This window comes from Armigeres subalbatus, chromosome 3 (assembly GCF_024139115.2).
Source record: "Armigeres subalbatus isolate Guangzhou_Male chromosome 3, GZ_Asu_2, whole genome shotgun sequence".
Lineage (NCBI taxonomy): Eukaryota > Metazoa > Arthropoda > Insecta > Diptera > Culicidae > Armigeres > Armigeres subalbatus.
In genome coordinates this window covers 74,684,263-74,706,771 of record NC_085141.1, presented here as the reverse complement: position 1 = coordinate 74,706,771, position 22,509 = coordinate 74,684,263, and the positions used below count along the sequence as shown (strand labels likewise).

The 22,509-nt window shown below is 40.8% G+C and overlaps 1 protein-coding gene across 1 annotated transcript in view; it reads left to right on the top strand.

The window, feature by feature from the left end:
• The window catches only part of LOC134227305 (contactin-4), a 1,204,188-nt gene that overhangs the window by 750,042 nt on the left and 431,637 nt on the right, over positions 1-22,509 (top strand). The window contains exon 9 of the mRNA XM_062708688.1: positions 12,036-12,180. Within this exon, the coding sequence (XP_062564672.1) occupies positions 12,036-12,180 (145 nt within the window). The remainder of the gene's footprint in view (positions 1-12,035; positions 12,181-22,509) is intronic.

The following is a 22,509-nucleotide window of genomic DNA, read 5'->3' as shown; positions in this document are numbered from 1 at the left end:
ACCGCTGTTATGAAAAACTACTGTAACAGAATAACAAGGTCTGATATAAATCTGTTACTATCTACTGGTCGGGTAAGCCTCTTCTCATCTATCCGCGTAAGAAGCGACCTGATGGCGCCTGAACATTCGAATTTTTTTTCAACCTCTCGATTGTTGACCGTTCTTACCCCATTCTGCCCAGCCAGCACGTGCCACCGTTGATAAATTGGCCCAAAAACGAGCGACAATTTTCGATCCACTTCTCGACCGACCGTCGAAGATGGTTCCACTGAAAAGGCGCAATTAATTCCTCTTCTGGATGGGAAATGAACCCATCTATAAACTCCACAAAAGAAAAGGTCAGCACTCCTTCCTCCAGTCGAATAAATTTGCAAACTGGCCTTTTTCCGCTCGCTTGGTAGACTATGAGTTCCCTCTTTTTTTTTTTTCAATTTCCAACAACCCAATTTAGAGCCCATAACTTCTTTATCCGTTTGAAGAATTATAATTACTCGAATGAACCCTTCTCGTTTTTTTTTCTTTTCGCTGGCATTGGTTTTTCTGACTGGCTCGGTTACTGTTGCTCGGAGCAATCTTACGTCGGTGAACTTTGAAGCACATCGCGGTTAGCAAACAACCGAAATGCACGTGGAAAAGTCTTGATAAATCCACCTACAGTTGGGAAACAGAATAGGGCGGAAAATTCATATGTATGAAAAATATGAGTGCTTGTTGTGTTACCAGTTTATAGGCATTGTACTTATTGTACCTTATTATTTGTCATTGGCTATTAGCTTTAGAACATCATTAGACACTATTTTTTTTAATTTGTTTGATCTTTATATCTCTACATCGATTTTATGCTCACCCATTTTTCGAATAATTATGCTGTTGATGAATTTACTTACTTACGGATCCTGTACACCTCCGGTGGTGCAAAGGGCCGACTTGAAAGATCTCCATCCTGAGCGTTGCCCGGCTATCGCTTTAACCTGTTGCCAGGTTAGATTTCAGTCGACTTCTTTTATTTCTTTATTGAGGCTTCGCCGCCATGAGCCTCTGGGTCTGCCTCTGCTGCGATGTCCCGCTGGGTTCCAGTCTAATGCTTGTTTCGTTTTTTTCGCCCCTACGTTTCGTGTGGCCGACCCAGCCCCACTTCCGATCCCGAATTTCTGTTGCTATCGGCCTCTGGTGACAACGACGATGGAGCTCATTGTTTGAGATCCAGTTGTGAGGCCACCAGGCCCGAATTATATACCGCAGGCATCTGTTAATGAACACCTGCAGCCGTTGAGTGTTCTCCACTGATACACACCATGTTTCGCTAGCGTATAACAGCACAGATTTCACGTTAGAGTTGAAAATTCGAATTTTGGTGCGTTCACTTATCTGCCTGTTTTTCCAAATATTTCTTAAACTCGCAAAGGCAGCCCTTGCTTTCTTGATCCGTGCGCCTATGTCGATCTTGGTACCGCCGTCCGACGCCATTTGGCTACCAAGATATTGGAAGCTTTCAACATTCTCCACTGGTTGCCCGGCTACTGTGAAACTGGAAGGGTCGCCGTGTTTACATCCAACGATTTGGTTTTGTTGACGTTGATGACTAAACCTGCCGAAGAGGAGCGCTCGGCAAGGTCGTTGAGCTTACTCTGCATATCAGAGCGCCGTTGCGCGAGGAGTGCAACGTCATCAGCCAATTCGAAGTCGTTTAGATGCTCCATGGTTATAGGCTGCCATAACAGCCCGAGGTTTGGTTCACGGTCAATCGCACCTACCAGAATCTCATCGATTACGATGAGGAACAGTAACGGTGATAGGATACATCCTTGCCTCACGCCAGCTACGACCCGGATAGGGTCGGACAGGACCCCATTGTGCAGCACTCTACACGAAAAGGCCTCGTACTGTGCTTCGATGAGGCCGATGATTTTCTCAGGAACTCCCTTGCGTCTCAGGGCGCCCCACATATTCTCGTGATTGAGACGGTCGAAAGCTTTTTCGTAGTCAATGAATACCAAGTAAAGGGACTCTTGGAATTCGTTGACCTGCTCCAGAATGATGCGGAGCGTGACAATATGGTCCACACAGGATCTTCCGGCACGGAATCCGGCTTGCTGCCGCCGGAGAATCGCATCGATCTTCTCCTGAATCCGGGCTAGGATAATTTTGCACAGGACTTTGAGAACGGTACACAGCAACATAATGCCTCGCCAGTTATCGCATACAGTCAGGTCACCCTTTTTGGGCACCTTTACTAAGATACCATGCATCCAGTCGACCGGGAAAGTTGCGGTGTCCCAGATATTATGAAATAAACGATGCAGTAGTTGAGCGGATGTCATGGGGTCAGCTTTGAGCATCTCGGCTGATATGCGGTCGACCCCTGGGGCTTTATTCGATTTCATGCTTTGGATGGCTGTTTGAATCTCTAGCAGTGATGGAGCTTCGGTATTGACGCGTGTTATACGTCGGATCCTAGGCAGATCATGCCGAGGTGGTGATGGCCTGGCTGGAACTTGAAAAAGTTGTTCGAAGTGCTCGAACCAGCGTTTCAGCTGGTCAGTTGGGTCGGTCAATAACTGATCATTCGCGTCTTTCACAGGCATCGTTGCATTTATCTTCGCCCCGCTTAAGCGTCGTGAGATATCGTAGAGGAGGCGAATGTCCCCGGTTGCGGCGGCTCTCTCTCCTTCGTCGGCCAGAGAGTCTGCCCACGCTCGCTTGTCCCGTCGACATGAGCGTTTTACTTCCTTCTCAAGAGCCGCGTATCGTTGGCGGGCTAGAACTTTGGCTCCTCTGGTTTTGATCGCTCTATCGCGGCTTTGGCTTCTCTTCGCTCCTCTATCTTCCTCCAGGTCTCATCGGTGATCCATTGTTTTCTCTGGGTGCGTAGTTCGCCCAGATTGTTCTCGCTGGTGGCGATGAAGGCATTCTTGATGGCGGTCCATTGGTCTTCCACGCTGCCACCTTCCGGAATATCTGCAGTACGCGTCTCCAGTTCTTCAACGAAGGACCGTTTCACGGTGGCATCTTCCAGTCGGCGTGTGTTGAATCGTCGTCCAACTCTTTCCTCCTGCCGACGAATCCGCGCAATGCGCAGGCGTATTTCGCCGATGAGGAGGTGATGATCAGACGCGATATCGGCACTACGTTTATTCCGTACATCAAGAAGGCTCCGTTTCCATTTTCGGCTGATGCAGATGTGGTCGATATGGTTTTCTGTAAAGCCGTCACGGGAGACCCACGTGACCTTGTGAACCGGTCGATGAGGGAAGAGCGATCCCCCGATCACCATGTCGTTATTACCACAAAATTCTGCGAACAGCTCTCCGTTTTCGCTCATTTCTCCGAGACCATGGCGTCCCATAATGCGCTCATGGTTCGAGTTGTCGGATCCGATCTTCGCATTGAAGTCGCCCTAACAGATCTTGATATCACCCTTCGGAATTTTATCTACGACGGCATTGAGTTGACTGTAAAAGTTCTCTTTGTCTTGCAGATCGGCAGCATCGGTTGGCGCATAACATTGGATTATAGTAAGGTTTCGGACCCGTGTTCTAAATCTGGCAACGATTATCCTTTCACTTAAAGGTTCCCACTTCATAAGCGCAGAGTGTGCCTGAGCGCTTAGTAGGAAGCCAACTCCGCGATGCCGGAGAACGTGTTCTCCTCGTAAACCAGAGTATAGCAGAACTTGTCCCGACGGCGTTCTGTGTTCTCCAAAGTTTGGCCAACGGACTTCACTCAGTCCCAGGATCTCAAGCTTCATGCGGCGTGCCTCATTGGCAAGTTGTGCCAAATTACCCTGCTGGGCTAGGGTTAAAACGTTCCATGTTCCTATTCGTGTCCGTTGTTTCGCGCTAAGAGTCGTCGCCGTAAAATCAGTCCGTATTCTTTCATTATCGGATTCTCGAACAAATTGATGTTTTGGGAACAGTAGGTTGTTGGCCCAAGGTTCCTATCCACCGGGATGGGGCTGCCATCTTAGGTACAGCTTCCGGGGAATAGCATTTCATACTCAGCCGCTGGATGCCAGAACAGACGCTGTTGGAGCCGCACCTCCTTGGTGGACAGACGTTCGATCAGTCGGGTCAAATTTGTTTAAAGTCCTACCCAACACCAGGACTAGGCTAGTGCGCTTTGAGCGGCACACGGTCGCTTTGATAGGGCCTGCTTGGGGACACATGTAGCTTTTTATAGAAGTTCAACAGAGCCGCAACGCAGTACGCAGTACGCAACCCTTAGCTGGCGGTCAATTGTCATCGGAAGACCCGTGGAAGCGTGAGTATTGGAACTTGTGAGGACCAGAGCTATGTTAGGCGCCCCTTCCCGGATGTCAACTCACCATTTCGCAGCCCATGTTGATGAATTTGGCCAAGCTTATTTTTCAAGTGAGTTAAATTATCCAAAATTAGATCAAAAATGTTCGCGGTATGTGTGCAACGGAGAGACCGTTATATAAAGGTCGCAGTATATGAATTAATTGGCAGCCGATCCCAAACCGCAAACACGTCAAGGTTCTCGAAGTATCAAACGACCAAGGAACGTTTTTCAGCCCTCATCTCATAGCGGTCAAAGCCGGAAGCAGTTTTATTTAAATGTTATCAAGGCTGGACAGGACAAATAACATGGTCACTGGAAATGATTTATATGGCACTAAGAGAGATTGTCAGCATACTCTCCCCAAGCTTCAATTAGTACCTTCGCTAGCTTCCGGAGCGGAGCGGAGGGCAATATTTGTGATGGCCTCCGCTCGCTTTCAAATCGATTTCTATAAAAAAAACCCAGATTAATCCACCTAGCGGTGATGGCGCCTTTCTCGCGCAAAAAGGTAATAAATGTAGCCTTTACGCTTACACCTCGATGATGTACAAGAAAGGCAAAACAGTTACACCGTCTAATGTTATGATAGAAAATTTACACTAGTAAACGACAGATGGCGCTGCCAAAAGTTTCTCGAATTTCCTATGTTCGAATTTTGACTTTCGGACAATTTCATAGTACTTACTATGAAACTGAACGAAGAGCATACTTACGCCTAAATGCGTGCAACACGAGCATCTTTATAGTACGATGAAACTCTTAATGGGAAGCCACGGATAAAATATTCATAGATGCAAAGCATTTTTCATAACACATTATTGTTCTATGTGACTATGCCTCATCACTATTTTAATATTATCTATTTTTGCAATTTGCAATTATTATGAAACTCAATAGTGATCAACAGCGTTTTAGTCTCTGTCGGATGCAACTTGTTGCAAGAAAATCGGTTAAGAGTTTCTATGTGAAAATTTGGCTAATGTTTTTTATGGCATTTTGTGCACACACACACGCACACACATACACACACACACGGACAGACAGACATTTGTTCAGCTCATCGAGCTGAGTCGAATGGTATATAACACTATGGGTCTCCGGGACTTCTATCAAAAGTTTGATTTTGGAGTGAAATGATAGCCTTTCGGTACAACTTAGTTGTACGAGAAAGGCAAAAATTCATGCCTGCCATATCCTAACGGAACTATCAATTCTATACTTTCGCCTCTAATTCTATCATGAACATGTACGTCTAAGTTGAAAAATGATATTAGCATTTCCATATCATTGTAAATCGTTTAACTTCACGTATTTTGGTTATTTTAGTCATCAACACATAGGCGAAGACTTCGGCTGCCTGTTGATGATGTTGGTTTGCGTGGGAGTGCTCTCAGATGCGACAAATCGGCGTTTGAATCTTTGTTTACAAAAGCAGATAAGTCGTTTTGAAAATTTGAAATATGAAGACAGTCTCTCACAGAGTTAGCCAGGCGTTCTGCGATCTTTTCTTTTATTCGACTGTTCGACTTTTTGATCAGTTTATTGCGTAAATCGTCCACTCCGAATACTTTTCGGCTGAAATTCTCCGCTTTGCAAAGTTTTCCTTTTTTGTTGGTTTTATAAATAGATGCTAGGCGCTCGGGTTTCCAATCTGGCTACCGCAATTCTAATCCGAAGAACAGCGCGTTCTAACCATCGGGTTCCTGGTTATCCGTACATCCATAGTTGACCACCCGATCAAAGTTTGTCGATGGGGATTCCCCATCGTGAACGACAACTATTCATGTCTTTTGTCCTGTATTTTCGTTTTATTTTCCAACCAAATTTTCAAGTGCAAAGTTCTACCCTCAGAGGTTATGGAGAGTCAGCCACTGTCGCGTCGGGTGTGTTTGGGGGAACCTTAAAGGTTCCACCAAACACACGCGATGCGACAGTCGCAACGCGATTCTATCGCTTAGCGACAGCGATTTTGTCGCCGTTGGTATGGGAGCGTAAATAGAGCATTGCTTGCAGCGACCGAATCGCGGCGACTAGTTGTCGCCGTCGCGGCGATGAAATCGCGTAGGTCTGGGGAGCCTTAAAAGCGCCGAGAACCTGGTCAACCAATAGTGCGAGTTCTCGGAATGCTGTGTTCTTCAAGTTCGGACAAAGTGAGCTTTTCCACCCGCCAGAGTGAAGAAGTCAGAATTCTCCTAGTGTTCAAGTTTTGGAACGCTGGAACCGTTTGACTAAAATAATCGATTTTCTATCAAACGTGAAGATTCCGACCTGTTATTTCCCAACGCTACTACAGAAATGGGAAAATGGCCGTTCGTCCGAAAGCCATTTGGTCGAAGGCGGCTAGAGGCCAAAAGTGTTTTGGCCAAATATGCCATTTGGTCAACAAATCATTCGGCCGAAATCCACACATTTATTTCTTTCCATCGAGGCCGGCAAAATAAATTACCGAAAATCCTATCTCGGTATGAACCTCGGTGAAAGTTAAGTGTGCTCCAAATTTTATGTGAGCGTAGCAATCTTGGCTCAATCTCATCATTTTTTGTACGCGTGCACGATGTCTGGTTAAAATATAAGTAGGGGAGGAGGTTCGGTTGTGGGCACCCTTTTGTGTTTAGTCCATAACTTTGGCCCTGATTGATCTTATGTCGACATTTGCATAGCAATCGAAAGCTAAACTTATAACCTTAGTACTAGCAAAGAAATTAATATGATTTCATCAATTTAGAAAAAAATATTGACAATTTAGAAAATTTGACATTTTTGGACATTTTCATTTCGTGGTTCGGTTGTGGGCACCCTTGAAAACTTAGCTAAAAATAAAGAAGCATGAATAAAAACCACCCAGGTTTAAAGACAAGGAATAGTTTATTCATTCTAAAAGCCAGGAGACGCTAAAAAAACTGAAATCAATTCACCTAGCAGTGATGATGCCTCCCTCGGTGCATTAAGGAGGATGTTGAAAAAATCACATAAGAAATGATTTACGTTTTATTGGTATGCATCACAGTCAAAAAAATCCTGATTTATCACCTTAGCGGCAATAGTGCCTTTCCCGTTCATTTCAAAAAACAATATTTTGGCCATAAATTTTGGTCCCATAGTCCGATCTGACCAATTTTCAATAGGAAACAATGGGAAAGCATTCCCGTCGAATGCAACTTGTTGCAAGTAAATCAGTCAACGCTTTGTTCCAAAAAGTGTGTGTATAATGACTAGACAGGCCCAAAGAACATAATTATTAAATAAACTCATTATTTCGAACAATTATGTCAAACTAATTATCAAAACTGCCTTAAAACGTTATTAAAAATAAGTTAAGGGACAAGTAAAACGATATTGAATGATTTATCAATAAAATGAGGGTGCCCATAACCGAATTTCGCAGCCTTTTTGGAACGAGAAGAAAAAAAAATTCGCGCTAAAATTTTGATGGCAATCGACATTGGGCCTCAAAATAGATTAAATTTACTGTGTAAATACGCATTAGAACTCACTTTTTGAATTAAATCCTTTAATTTATGACACTTTGAAAAAGGCCAAAAAAAACTTTCGTGTTGTTTTTCTTGTACGAAAAATTTATTTGTTTCTAGTTCGAAGTAGAGATGCCCATCCGGTTTGATATTGAGCACAAAACATCATGCTATTATAGCAAACAAATGACGGTTGTCAGAATGACAGCATCTCTTATCTGTCAAAAGATACATAGGGGGGCCCATAACCGAACGGTGCCCACAACCGAACCTCCTCCCTTATGGTTAAAGAATATCTGAGATACAGTTTGATCAAACATGTAGATTGTGGAATATTCACGTCATATTTAGTTTGATCTTTATCTTCCTTCAGAATTTTCTTTTCTTTAAAAGAATTTATTTCGATTGGTGTTGTACTGCAAATCCATTCCGTCTTGAAAATCCCTGCCTTGAGTGGAAGGCACTTCCCTGATATCGCATTAAGATAACTGCTCCGACGTTGATGCACAATAATACAATAACTACCGTAACGCTGAAACCAGAAAGCTCCAGGTGGAATCAGGGTTGCCAAAAATACAGAATAATCTGTATTTATACAGATTTTTTACTAGTTTTCGAACACAGAATCTGTAATACAGATATACAGATTTTTTCAATCACGATCTGTGTGTACAGATATTTTAAATTTGTATTTACCAGAACCGTATAATATCCAATATAATTTTTAAATGTTTCATAAACGCGATTACATATTTTTTTATTTCTTGCACAGTCTGACAGTTCCTTAATTTTAATGTGGTGAACTCAAAAAAGTGCGGCCTCGTTTCGTACACATTATGACATATAGCAATAGCAAAGACAAACAGACATTATACTTTTCATCGTTCACTGATTTACTGGTCAATTTAAATAATCATTAGTTGGCCAATCGATCACTCGTGGTGCCCGCATCAGATTTGCTCGAGTTTGACATTTGCTCGCTACAGCCACTGAATGAAAGCAACAGATGTCGTTAGTGTTCGTACGACGATAAATTTTATAAGTAAATGTTAAAAGTGTTATGTCTGTTGTCTGTGGCAAAAGGTTTTCGCCATAAAAGTAAAGTGATGCATCATCTGCGAATGAGAAACAAAACGGTATGTCGGATGACTTATATTACGTTTTTGCGACTCGAGCTGATAATGGTTTCGTAATTTACTAAACTTAAACAAAATACACACCGGTTGTTATTTTATTTTACACGCAAGATTTGAAATGTTGCAAGTAAAAATCACTTTGCTATTAGAAATATTCTCAAAGTACATAAAGCTAAAGGGAGAGAGAGAGGGGGTCAGACGTTGCGTCAATTTTACGTCACATAACTTGTTAATAGCTGTTAAGGGAAATTTTAACATCTTTTTATGTGTCTTGTGACTTTCAGTAATATTTGTGTGATTTTTTATTTTTTTCCCAGAAAAATCACATAGTTAAATTTTCCAGGTGAATGTTATGTTGAGAAAAGCGCCGTAATACAACATTCTATGATTTTTTCAATTGATTGATAGACGTTAAAGAATGGCGGTAGTAACAATTCGATACAGATTTCGATACAGATTTTTGGAGTACGAAATACAGATGAAAAGATTTTTTGGTTAAAAAATACAGATTTTCATTTGGCAACCCTGGGTGGAATAACTTTCTCCGACAGCAATTAGGGATATCGCAATCGAGATTAAGAGAGATTTTCTTATGTCATAATAATTGTGTTTGATAAGCAACCAAATACAATCAAATACACAGCGTATCAATCTTGAATGAATTGGGCAGAGTAGTTTTGCCCAAATGCTTCAAATCTATGATTTGGCACAAATTTTTAAATAATTTCTCACTTATTTTCTACTCAGTAGACCGAAACTCTTTAAACGCTCAAAAGCTCCTGCGCATTGGGGATCTAAAAGGAAATTGTCTCCATCGACACTTTGTCCCTCAATTTTGATGTTTGTGGTAGGGAAGCGCTTTAACATCTAATGGAGGCATGACTTTCTCATCGTCCATTGCCGGAATCCCTCCCCTTAGTAAATGTTATTATTGTATGGGTGGAGCTTCTGGTTTATTTGATACTAACAAAGCATTCTCCTGCTCGCGTGTTGATTTGTTGAACATTTCGAAGCGATCAGACGCGTTTTCTTCTTGAGAAATGGCTGGTCGTAAGCTGGAAAAAAGGAAGCAGTTAGCAGCAGTTGTAAAAAACAGCAAGCGGAAGCGCTGGTGGAGGAAATCAAAGTACATCTAATTATATAGAAAGAATTCCTCACATGCCAACAACACGCGAGTTACATTTAGCTTGGTGTCGCTAAGAGAAATGAAGCGGATTAGAACTGGTCTATCTTTATTCCCGATTTGATTTTTATTCATTGTTCGAATTGATTGAAAAGAACCTATTCTAGCAAAAAGAATTATTTTGGACTTTTCGATTTTCGACAGTTCTTTAGTTTTTTAAGGACCGAAGCCACCTAAAGATTTTTCATCAGGCACACAAAATTGTGTCCTATGTGGCCATTAAAATAACCAATTTAATTTTAAGCATGCGCCTTTCCAATCACTTAATCAACACTTTCCGTCGTTTTTTTTTGTTGGTGATTGAAATCTAATAAACATAAAATCAGAATCTGGTGAGACGAATTTTGATCAAAGTTTAAATGATTCTCTTGGTGATGGCAAATAGTTTCCGTCGGTAGTGGAATCGCGAGCGCCCGTCAGAGATAGACGCTGTAGAAAATTATTCGCATGAATAGCAGCAGTAACAGTCAAGTGAAATTTCCTCTCATGATTTTAATGTTAGTAACTGGTCTGCTACTTGCTTTTGGTTTCACTTCCAACCATGCAAATACTTTTTTGCAGCCTCTCGTCCTGACGCGAGCTCATGATTCTGCTACGGACGGTAACTTTATGACGTCGCAAAGCGATTAATTTGCACTTTGGACAAAATTCTTCACACAACAACCTTCCCTTGTATAGAATGATGGTCCAATATATTGGCCCTGCAACAAAACCAGATCCAGAACCATGCAAGAAATTTTCACTGGAGTGCCTTTGGCGTCACTCACTGGTTTGCCACTAAACCGGTACTGATGCAGAAACCACCGCCATCGATGCTAGGACCGCTAACAACGCCATTGTTCTGTGCGCTCTCCGTGACCACTAGGGTGGTTCAAAAAATCGATTTTGCTCCACAGTGCTCATCTGATTCTTTACCATGTTCTGAGTGTCCTCTCAAAATTTGAGATGATTTGGATTAAAACTGATTTAGCACAAGCCGTTTCAAGTTTGCATGCAAATTAGTATGGGGAAATTTATTTTTTCATTATTCTGTTAATGACGCTTCCCCATCAAACGCATGTTAAAAGAAAACCTACATAGCTTAAAGGAATACTCAACAGCTTTCACTTAGTGAAAACCGCATTTCAATTAATCGTTCCAATAATTAGTAATCGAATTTAATCTATACCGTGATTTTCTGGAGCTAATTGCATAACTCATCAACAGGCAACATTGCTGCTTGTGGCGCGAAAGATAGCACACACAAATTCAGGCTACTATGTTGCACTGCACATTTCTCGCTTAACTTTTCAAAAGGTCCTAAGTAACATTTTTTTCATGAATTAATTTGAATAGCGCAATCAACAGAACAACATGAAAGCTATTGATTGCAGTATTCAAATTAATTCATGAAAAAAATGTTACTTAGGTCCTTTTGAAAAGTTAAGCGAGATTTCAGTGATGCCCTCAAAGAAGTTTAACGATCATGACTAAAGATTCGCAACCTGTCTTAAAATCGATTACTAATTATTGGGACGATTAATGAACATGCGGTTTTCGTACGCTGAGTGGAATCCAACGTTGACCGGATTAGTTCTTGGACTGTTTCTTGGTGGAGTATCTGACGTGAAGTGAGTCATTAAAATATCAGTACAATCGGTAGGGGAACTTATTTTTAGCGAGTAGTTTCAAGCGATAACTAGAGACACTTCATACCTGCCATTGGAGAGAATAAAATTCTCAAAATATCTTCAATTGGGAATTTATTCGCAAAATTGACACAATTATGAGCCATAATATCAAATAACATGTACGGTTTTGTAGTCGTATTTAAAACCATCAGTTTCATAAAATCTTGATAAAACATACCTACAACGGTGTTTAGAACATTTATTTTTCCGCGAATTTATGCCTTCTCATTGTGCACACCTTATCTTAATTTTCTTTTCTTTTTTTTTCTTTCAGACGTCCGAAAACGGAAACAGCACCACTTCGCTGCTGAGTATCACACCGACGAGGGATGACCACGGCCGAACACTCACCTGTCGGGCCGTAAACGAGCTGGTCAAGCGGGGGACGAAGGAAACCTCGATCAAGCTGAACGTCTTCTGTAAGTATGCTCTCCTGTCAACGGCAACGGTTACAAATTTGCATCTCCCCACTGCTGTCTGAATGGGCACGGTTGCTTTCGAAACGAAGGTTGTTTGGATAGGCGACCGCTGCCCATCCGTGGAAGGAAATGGTTAAATATTTGAACGTGGATTTCTTGAATATTGTTTCGGTTTTTTGGCGTTAAGTTGAAAAGTGTCAATTGGTAGAGAAGGAATGTACATGAAAAGTCATGCCAATCCTTGGGACATGTTAGGGATGTTTTACGTTGAACAATTCATGATTGGATGTTATGAGGGCATGAAAGTGCACACAGCACAATCTTGTGTTGAAGATATTTGAATTTTATTTTAAAAAAAAAATAAAAAAACGCGACACTCTTTCAACTCATTTTGAAAGCAATTAACAGGAGCTGTGAAACAGGTTGACATATTTTTTTAAACGAAATAAATCGATATCAATCCATAAAACAGTGTACCCGAAAACCTTCCAACCTGTGGCATATTATGAAGAGAAATTAGCAACTACGAAGGGACAGGTACGATTACATCACATAATTATATTAATCGTAGCCGCTGTTGTACACGGCAATGCTCATCTATCAACGTAATACCCAAAAGAAAACGGACCTTTTGCGTTCCAGCTTGAAAAGGTTACGTTTGTACAAATGCAAATGAATCGTTTAATTAAATGCCTTATCTCTTTATCAACCAGGGTTCGCCGATGGTCTTTTTCGTCTTCTATTTCCGCTCTGAATGACTCTCATTTTTGACGTAAACTACGTCTAAGGGGAAGACTCAGATACAGGGTGTAAAACCGAAATTTCCAAATTCGAGACCGTCACGAAATTAGGATAGATTTCAAACGCTAGTAGCGTCTTTATCTTTCGATGGATTTTCGAGATTTGCTTATCAATCGATTCAGAAACTCTCCAGCAATTTGCCAATTATATTGATACTATTGATTATCAACGTTAAATTATTGAAAATGTTGTTTCTTTCCAAACCGGGTGAAAAATTCAATTCCGTTCATAAATCCCCAACACGGACATCAGATTGCAGTAAGGTACGGGCCTTTTGATACACTGCTTCGTTTTCCTGTGTATAAAAAGCCCCGTGTTTCGCGTGCGCGCGTCATTTTCATTCTGGATGTCACGGAGAACGGACCAGGGCGTCCAGAAGCGGTCCCAGTGACAACGGCTGTCTCAGCGGATGATTTTTTTTCGGTCGGTGGTGGTGGCGGTCGTGGAAGCAGCAGCACATCATTTTCATCCGTGTCCCATCTTCGGCGGATCTGGCAATCGACGGCGTTCGTTGAGTCGAATCATCGGATGGCGGTCGCGCAGCCCAGTGGCTGCTGTTAATAAGGCACATAAGTGGCAATTAATCGGTTCTTTTCAGGACCATCATTATATTTGGGAGGAAGGTTAAGTTGAAATAATTTTCCTAAAGTGCAAGTGCAATTCTTCGGTGAAATTTTCTAGCGTAATTCTGAGTTATATGATTTTAGTGATTGAGAATGTTGATATTAGACGAACTTTCTTCATAGAACAAAGCATAATTGTTTGGCATCGGTAGCGGAATCATAGCATTAGTGCCGGTCCGAGAATATGCTGTCATCGGAAGATTGCTACAGCAATTTATTCACTAATGTGGAGTTTGCAACGATTTGGATGTTGTCGGCACAACATGAAATTTTCCCGCGAGACTCTAATTTTGTATTTTTCCTGTTGATGATTGAAAAAGAAATCGGTTCCGAGATGAACTTTATTCAAAGCGCAACGCTAACGTCGGTAGTTGAATCCCAAGCAAGTATCGGAAGAAGACCATGCAAACAATTGAATCGCATTATTACTGAAGAAAATTGTATGGCGTCAGTATTGATGCTTGCTACAGATTTTTTGACGTAAACTACGTCTAAGGGGAAGACTCAGATACAGGGCTTAAAACGGAAATTTCCAAATTCGAGACTGTCACAAAAATTAGGATAGATTTCAAACGCTAATAGCGTCTTTATCTTATTTTCGACATTTGCTTATCAATCGATTCGTAAACCCTTCAGCAATTTGCCAATTCTATTGATACTATTCATTATCATTAATGCTTAATTTTTTTTCTACAACAAATATGATTTTGAAAAAGTATCACTGGCGCGTGCTTACTCGCAATCTACATGCTGATACATTTACAGTTACATCAAACAACTGAAAACCGAAATACGCCACTCCAAAATTACGAGGTGACAATGTTAGAAATAGACAAAAGATAGGAAAAATAACACGGTGTGTAGTGCCTCCCCGAGTCACCTTAACGGAAGATATTTTAATTACGTAACGCAAAAATTGGGCATTTTCAACCCCTCTCCCCTTATGTCACACTTGTTGTATGAAGCATCTAAAAATTATGTATGGGTCGTCACACTTCGCCCAAACCCCCTTTAAGCGTTACGTAATTTGTGGACGCTCCCATGAGCCACTTTCATTGATGGTAGCCGATCGTTAGTACCTCATTTCAAATATCATATCATATCATAGCACATCAAAGAATATTGTGGCCAAATTTCATAAAATTTGGTCAACAAAAACCCCCCGAACAATAATAGAACGAAACCTGCCAAAGCCGTCATTCCCCCTTTTTCGGACAAGAAAATTTAATCTGAACGCTGCTAATGTTGATGACGACGACCGCGCGACCCACACCATCGCCGGGAATAAAATTTCCGGTAGGAGCTCCGCCGATGCCGAAGGTGGTACCACGGTCTGCTCGTCTGCTCACCGCGACATCTCGAACGAAATGGCTCGCGCGCGCGGAAGAGCTGCTTTCTTGTAATCAATAAAGTTGAACCTGTAGCCACGCCCCTTTGGGGGGTGTGTGACGGTTACAATTACACAATATTTGCAGTCATACCGGACAACAATGAGGCGGGACTAATGAGCCATCTTTATTGATTATAAGAAAACCTCTCTCCGCGCGCGCGTGGCATTTCAGCACCTAAAACTCATGCATGAGTTTAATCATCGTATGTTTTCTGTATGTATGTAGAATCACGAGCGCACGTCAAACGGAGAAGCTGCAAAATGTATTCGCATGGATGGCTATCTACTAAAATAATGTCTTTCTCTGAATCGTGATCTCGTGATTCAACAACCGACGGCAAACAATCTGCCATCACCAAGCAATTAAGTTTTACTTTGATCAAAATTCATCTCGCCTCAAGTTGAGACTTAAGAGCTACTTTCATTGATGGTAGCCAATCGTTAGTAGGGGAAATTACGGATTTGGCAGGTTTTGTTCTATTATTGTAAGGGGGTTTTCTGTAACTAATTATGCTTAAATTTGGCCTAAACATTCTTTGCATATCAAAGAATATTGTAGCCAAATTTCATAAAATTTGGCCAGCAAAAACCCCCTGACAATAGAACAAAACCTGCCAAAGCCGTCATTCCCCCTACTTCATAGAAGAAAATTTAATCTGAGCACTGCTAATGTTAATGACGACGACCGCGCGACCCACACCATCGCCGGGACTAAAATTTCCGGTAGCAGCTTCGCCGATGCCGAAGGTGGTGCCACGGTCTGCTCTTCGCAACATCTCGAACGAAATGGCTCGCGCGCGCGGAAGAGCTGCTTTCTTGTAATCAATAAAGTTGAACCTGTAGCCACGCCTTTTTGGTGAGTGTGTGACGGTTACACAATATTTGCAGTCATACCGGAAAACAAATAGGCGGGACTAATGAGCCATCTTTATTGATTATAAGAAAACTGCTCTCCCGCGCGCGCGTGGCCCATTCCAGTTCGAGACAGCAGCACGTACGGACGTGTTTTTTGTTCGCGCATTTTGACGTTAACTACGTCTAAAAGGAAGCCTCGGATACAGGGTGCAAAATTAAAATTTTCAAATTGGGGACCGTCACGAAATCATGTAAGATTTCAAACGGTAATGGCGACTTTACCTTTCGACAGATTTTCGAGATTTTGTTATTAATAGATTCGGAAACTTTCCACCAATTTGCTAATTGTATTAAAACTATTCATTATCAACGGCAAACTATTGAAAATGCTATTTCTTTCCAAATCGGGTGAAAAATTCAGAAACAATCAATCCCGTTCATAAATCCCCAACACGGACATCAGATTGCAGTAAGGTACCAGCCTTTTGATCTATTGCTTCGTTTTTCCTGTGTATAAAAAGCCCCGTGTTTCGCGTGCGCGCGTCATTTTCATTCTGCATTTCATGGAAAGCGGACCAAGGCGTCCAGAAGCGGTCCTAGGGACAACGGCTGTGGTGGTGCGGATGAAAATTTTTTGTTCGATAGTTGTGGCGGTCGTGGCAACAGCAGTACATCTTTACATCCGTGTTACAAGCAGCATTTTTGGATCTGGCAATTAACGGCGTGCGTAGGGCCGAATCATCAGATGGCTGTCGCGCAGTCCAGTAGTTGTTGTTGGTGAGGCACATAATTGGAAATGAATCGAATCTTTTAATGCACCATTATGTTTGGGAGGAAGGTTAAGTTGAAATAATTTGTCTATAGTGTAACCGCTAGGAACTAGAAAATTTTTCAGTTAAATATTCTAGCGTGATTCTGAGCTCAATTATATGATGTTTGTCTAGCACTTAACTACTCTTCTTGCTGTGGATTTAATTTTAAACAATGATTCAGTGATTGATAAGTGATTGAGAAAGTTGATATAAAACGAACTTTTTTCATATAACAAAGCATAATTGTTTGGTATCGGTAGCGGAATCATAGCATTACTGCCGGTCCGAGCGCGCGTCAGAAGGAGAAGCTGCAAATATGTATTCGCATGGATGGAAATAAAACCTTAAACAAGTAGCAGGCTACCTACTAGAATTATAATCTTGAGGGGAAATTTCACTTGACTGTTACTGCTATCCACGCGAATAATTTTCGGCAGCGTCTTTTTATAACGCGCGCTTGTGATTCTGCTACCGATGGAAAACAATCTGCCAACACCAAGCAATTAAGTTTTACTTTGAACAAAATTCATCTCGCCTCAAGTTGTGACTTAAGAGCTACTTTCTCTGATGGTTGCCAATCATTAGTACTTCAGACAAGAAAATTTAATCTGAGCGCGAACGACCGCATGAACCACACCATCGATGAGAATGATTTCCGGTAGCAGCTCCGCCGAAGCCGATGGTGGGACTACGATCTGCTTTTCGCGACATCTCGAACGAAATGGCTCGCGAGCGCGGAAGAGCTGCTTTCTTGTAATCAATAAAGTTAAACCTGTAGCCACGCCCCTTTAGTAAGTGTGAGACGGGTACACAATATTTGCAGTCATACCGGACAACAAAGAGGCGGGACTAATGGGCCATCTTTATTGATTATAAGAAAAATGCTTTCCCCGCGCGCGTGGCGTTGCATTTGAAATATCGCCGAGAGCGGTCCCAGCATCGGTAGAGATGCCGAAAATTAATCGATTACTTTGATTAATCGATTATTTGTGATAATCGATTAATTTTTAATCGATTACTTCCCAATAATCGACGAGAATCGAGAGTAATCGATCAATCGGGATTTTACGACAACTATTCGATTTCGATTACTTCAATTAATCGATGCATCGTTATGATAATCGATTAATTTTGATTCGATTACTACTCAACGATGAATCGATTTAATAATCGTCAAGAATCGAGAGTAATAGATTAGTTACTAATCGATTAATCGAGATTTTACGAAATCTCTAAGCATCGGCGGAGTTGCTGAGCAAATTTTACTCCAAATACATATGAGATATTGGAAAATCGGTTTTTTTCGGGGCCTCCATTCTATACAAAGGAAGATTGAGGCGAGGCGAAATTTTTTCAAAGTGCAAATTAACCGCTTGGAGACGGCATAAAGTTGCCTGGCGTCCGTAGCAGAATCACGAGCGCGCGTCGGAGGGAGATGCTACAAATATGTATTTGCATGGATGATTCTTATTTGGTTTTGTTATTCCAGCCTATGGCGTGGGTTGTGTGGTCGTTAGTGATTCGAAATATGCATTATTGGTAATTAATCGATTCTTCTCATGGACAGCATTTTAAACATAGGAAAATTGAGGCGAGACGAATTTGTTCAAAGTACGACGTCGTAGCAGAATTACGTTGCCGTTCGTAGCAGAATAACGAGCGCGTATTGTAGAGAGCTGCTGCAAATATGTATTCTTGCACTGGCACTAGATTCTTCATTTCACCAAACTGTTTTACGTAGTTTACGTCGGGCGGTCGTGTCTTGTACACAACCCTTATGATTTTTTACTCTACATTGCGCCCTTTTTATGTTTTCTTCCTTCCTTGAAAATACCTTTCCTGGTTTGTTCAGTTTTTTTTCACGAACATTTATTTGGACGGATAATTTATTCCACGTCAGCTGTTATGTGTCCGTTGGTCACCATTTATCGTGTTCCTTTTGCTCATCTAGATGCCTTGTCATCTCATCGATCATGGAGTCAGACGTGAGTGACATTTTGACTTGAAATCCGAAATTTTCATCATGTGTTGTTCATTGTTAAATTTTCATTCTATGCTTGTTTTAGTTTACTTGCTATTTTTATGCAACCATGAGAATAAGATTTTAACTTCATTTTTAAACTATTTATAAGTTATTTGTTTTTTACTGATTATGAGTCGACTGTACGTTTTAATTATATCTATTGAACGGCTACTCAGAGTTTTTTATTTACCCGACGACGCAATCCCCGTGTCGAAACGTCGGATAAATAAAAAAAAACTCGTTGTAATAATTGCAAGAATGAGTAGCCGTTCAATAAATATAGTTTTTTGTATTGTCTTCGTTAGAAATTGTGCAGAATAAGGAACTTAAGGCGATAAATCAAAGAGTTCCGTGCCCCCTGAACCAGTGGAACTGATTTCGTCTTGCATTTTTGGCTCATCATTTTATATTCTGTTGACTCCGTGTGTTTCATTTCATAAAGTTGAGAACGTTTCTACTATGTGATATTTATTGGCGTTAACCGGACAAATCATTTATCCATTATAATTATTGTGCACTCATTGGCCTTAGTCCCATCAAAACAGCTTGCCACTCAATCAGTCAGGAAGGTGTGAAAAAAGTTTTGTATTCTTTTTTCTAGTTTTACCCACTTCACTACATTTGAAAGTTTAAAACTCAACCCTCAAACTTCAATGGCTAAGAAACTTCCAAATCGGTTGAAAGTCACACAAATACCATTCATAACCATTCATTCGACAGCAAAGTGTCGTGGTCCTTCGCTGAAATGCTCCCACCATGTCGCCGCATCAATCTTCTGCTAGCTAACATGGTAATCTAATCTTAAACCGACGGTGTCCACATCGTAACCATCGTCAAACCGTCTTACCCTGGTCATCATCGTTTCGGATACGGTCGTCGCACTATCAAAGTGACCGAAACGGCTCGGACGGTTTTGGACGCGTACCCAAATTACAACTCGTCCGGAAACGCACAGGTTACCAACCCCCAAAAAGGGAGGCCCAAAATGCTCTCCATCAACCGGACCCCCTGTCTTTGAAGGAAAACGTCCATGTCCTTGGTGTAGCACTTTCCACGTGGGGCGGGGGCGCCGAGGGAAACAGTTTGAAAAGTTGTTCTGTGGACGAGCTGGGCTGTTTGTATACAACTGTTTCCAGTTGTGATGTTGATTAAAAGGAATGAATAAGAGTGAGAGGAGAAAGCATGGCAAAGCTGTAATCAATCACGGCCGAATGCTTGAACGAAAAACTTTCCTACCATGCGGCAATTAAATCTGCTAGAGGAAAGGGAAGGAGGCGATCGGACGGAGGCGAAGGGAAGTTTGATTCGGAGTATTGAAGAGGAATGGGAATCTGATGTGTTCTGATTGCCACCAATTATGGGTTTGGAATTGATTAAGCGGGAATCGTCATGGATTGGATTGTTTGCGGATGAGCGTGATTCACTACATGTGATTGTTGTCGTTCATCTATGACTTCCTATTCATTTAGTTGACAATTAGTTTGCATAATTATATTTTGTAGCATACAAAAGCTGAAAGCCGATGTAGATTTATAACCACAGGATTCGTTATTGGACGAGTTCTGATAAATCAAACCATTGTTCTATGTTTGACCGGGAAAAAACGGTTTGTTCGTTCCAGGCACTACGATCTCTTTTTATTTCCAGTTCGAATTGATTATGAAATTGATTATGAATATTGATTATGAATATTGAATTATGAATTGATTATGAATATGAAATACAGAAAATGACCACTGTTTGTATCCTTATATATTTATAAGGATATAAGGATACAAGGATCATAATAGGGTAAAAGTTCCGATAGTCGTGGGTGTTCCTCCCAAGTAGCACACGCAACATCTTCCTAAAAGCACCTTGTTTCTATTCAGTTTCATTAAAGGCATTGGAAAACATCAAAGCACGAAAAAGTTGCATCAAGATGTCAAAAACGTTCGAATTGTGATCAATGTTTCATTAAAATTGCAATGCAGTACGTGTTTGACATTTGGAAACAAACAAACAAAGAATACTGCACTTCATGTTGCAAACACGAAACAAAATCATTAAGTTGCATATTTTTTACCATGTAACTGTTTGTTTAAATTCAGTTGCAGATATGTTAAATGTGTCTTCATGTTTAATTTAGCATCCTTCAACGTTTTGACAACTCACATTTTTTTCCTGTGATGGTGCAATCAAGTAACAGGAAACCCGAGTACAAAACTTCATAATCGTATGGTTTTTATGGTGAGTCAACATGCAGTCCCTTCGAAGTGTTGAATGGTGCTGTGGTAGAGTGAAGGACTATCAATCACAAGATCCACAAATCGAATCTAGTTTTATATTTTTATTTAATTTTTTCCGCTATAGTATTTTGAAACATTATTGTAATTTTACTGGAATCGAAGGATGTTTCCGTAGGCTCCACCTCTTGCACTTTTTAGATTGCAAGACAGTTATATTTGATGGCACATACGCAAAGATTGTTTCTTTCCGAATAGTTGCAACACAGTGAAATGTTCAGTAGTGAAACAATTTGTGCTGCTTGTTTTGTTTTGTTTTCGTCTATACACCAATAGTTGCGGTAGTGTTCCTATATTTGCGAGTCCCATTGGAAAACTATGGGATTCGAAACTATAGGAACGCAAATTAAGAAATATCGCAACTATTGGAACATTGTACCAGTAATTGGAGTTGTAATTTTAGGCTTGAAAAATGAATTCTCTTCCACCAGAAACATTTTATTTATTAAAACAGAAGCGGAGAACTTTCAAATATGCATATTAAAGGTAAGTCAAATGATATTCGATAATATTATGGGAAAATGAATAGTGTTAGAACGTGCTTAGTTCCTCCACTATTGGAGCATGTACCCTAATTTAAATTAAATTGATTCAGAAATTTGCTTTAGATAAAGCTAATTGCTCCTATGCTGGATCGTAAGGCTGAAAGTTTTTAGGCCGAACGGTCATTAGGTTAAATGAAAAGTGGGGAGTGAGAAGTGAATAGTGCGAAGTGAAGAAGAAGTAGAACAGAAGAAGCGTGAGGCAAGAAAGAATAAGGAAGAAAGACAAACGAAGAAGGAAGAAGCAAGAAGGTATTCGGAATAAGGAGAAAGAAAGAAATCAGAAAGAAAAAGGAAGAAAGAAGACGAAAAAAGGAAGAAAGAAGAAAGAAGAAGGAAAAAAGAAGAAGGATGAAGAACAAGGGGAGGAGGAAGAAGGACAAAGGAATAAGAAAGGAGCAAGAAGGAATAAGGAAGAGGGAATGAGGAAGAAGAAAGGAAGAAGGAACCGCGAAGAAGAAAGAAAAAAGAGAAACAAGGAAGAAGAAAAAAAGGATGAAGCAAAAAGAAAGAAGACGAAATAAAGATAAAGTAAGGAAGAAAAAGGGAGAAAGAAGAAATAATCGAGAAACAAGCAGGAATAAGCAAGAAGGAAGTAACAAAGAAGAAAGAAGAAGAAAAAAGGGAAAAAAGAAAAAAATAAGAAAGATAAAGAAGTAAGAAACAATAAGGGTGAAGGAAGAAGGGGTAAGGTGAAGGAAGAACTTCTTGTTTTTCACTTTTTGGTTCTTTTTGCTCATATGGCCTAATGGCTAATTGGCTTGACACCAATTCAATACCAACTTTTCAAAACGACTTATCTGCTTTTGTAAACAAAGAATCAATCGTCGATTTGACCTCGATTTGGGTTTGATCTGATGCCACTCCCACGCAATCCAACTCATCAACAAGTAGGTGAAGGCTTCTGTTGCCTGTTGATGGTGTTGGTTTGAGTGGAAGTTCAATCAGGTTCGTCGAATCTTTGTTTACAAAAGCATATAAGTCGTTTTGAAAATTTG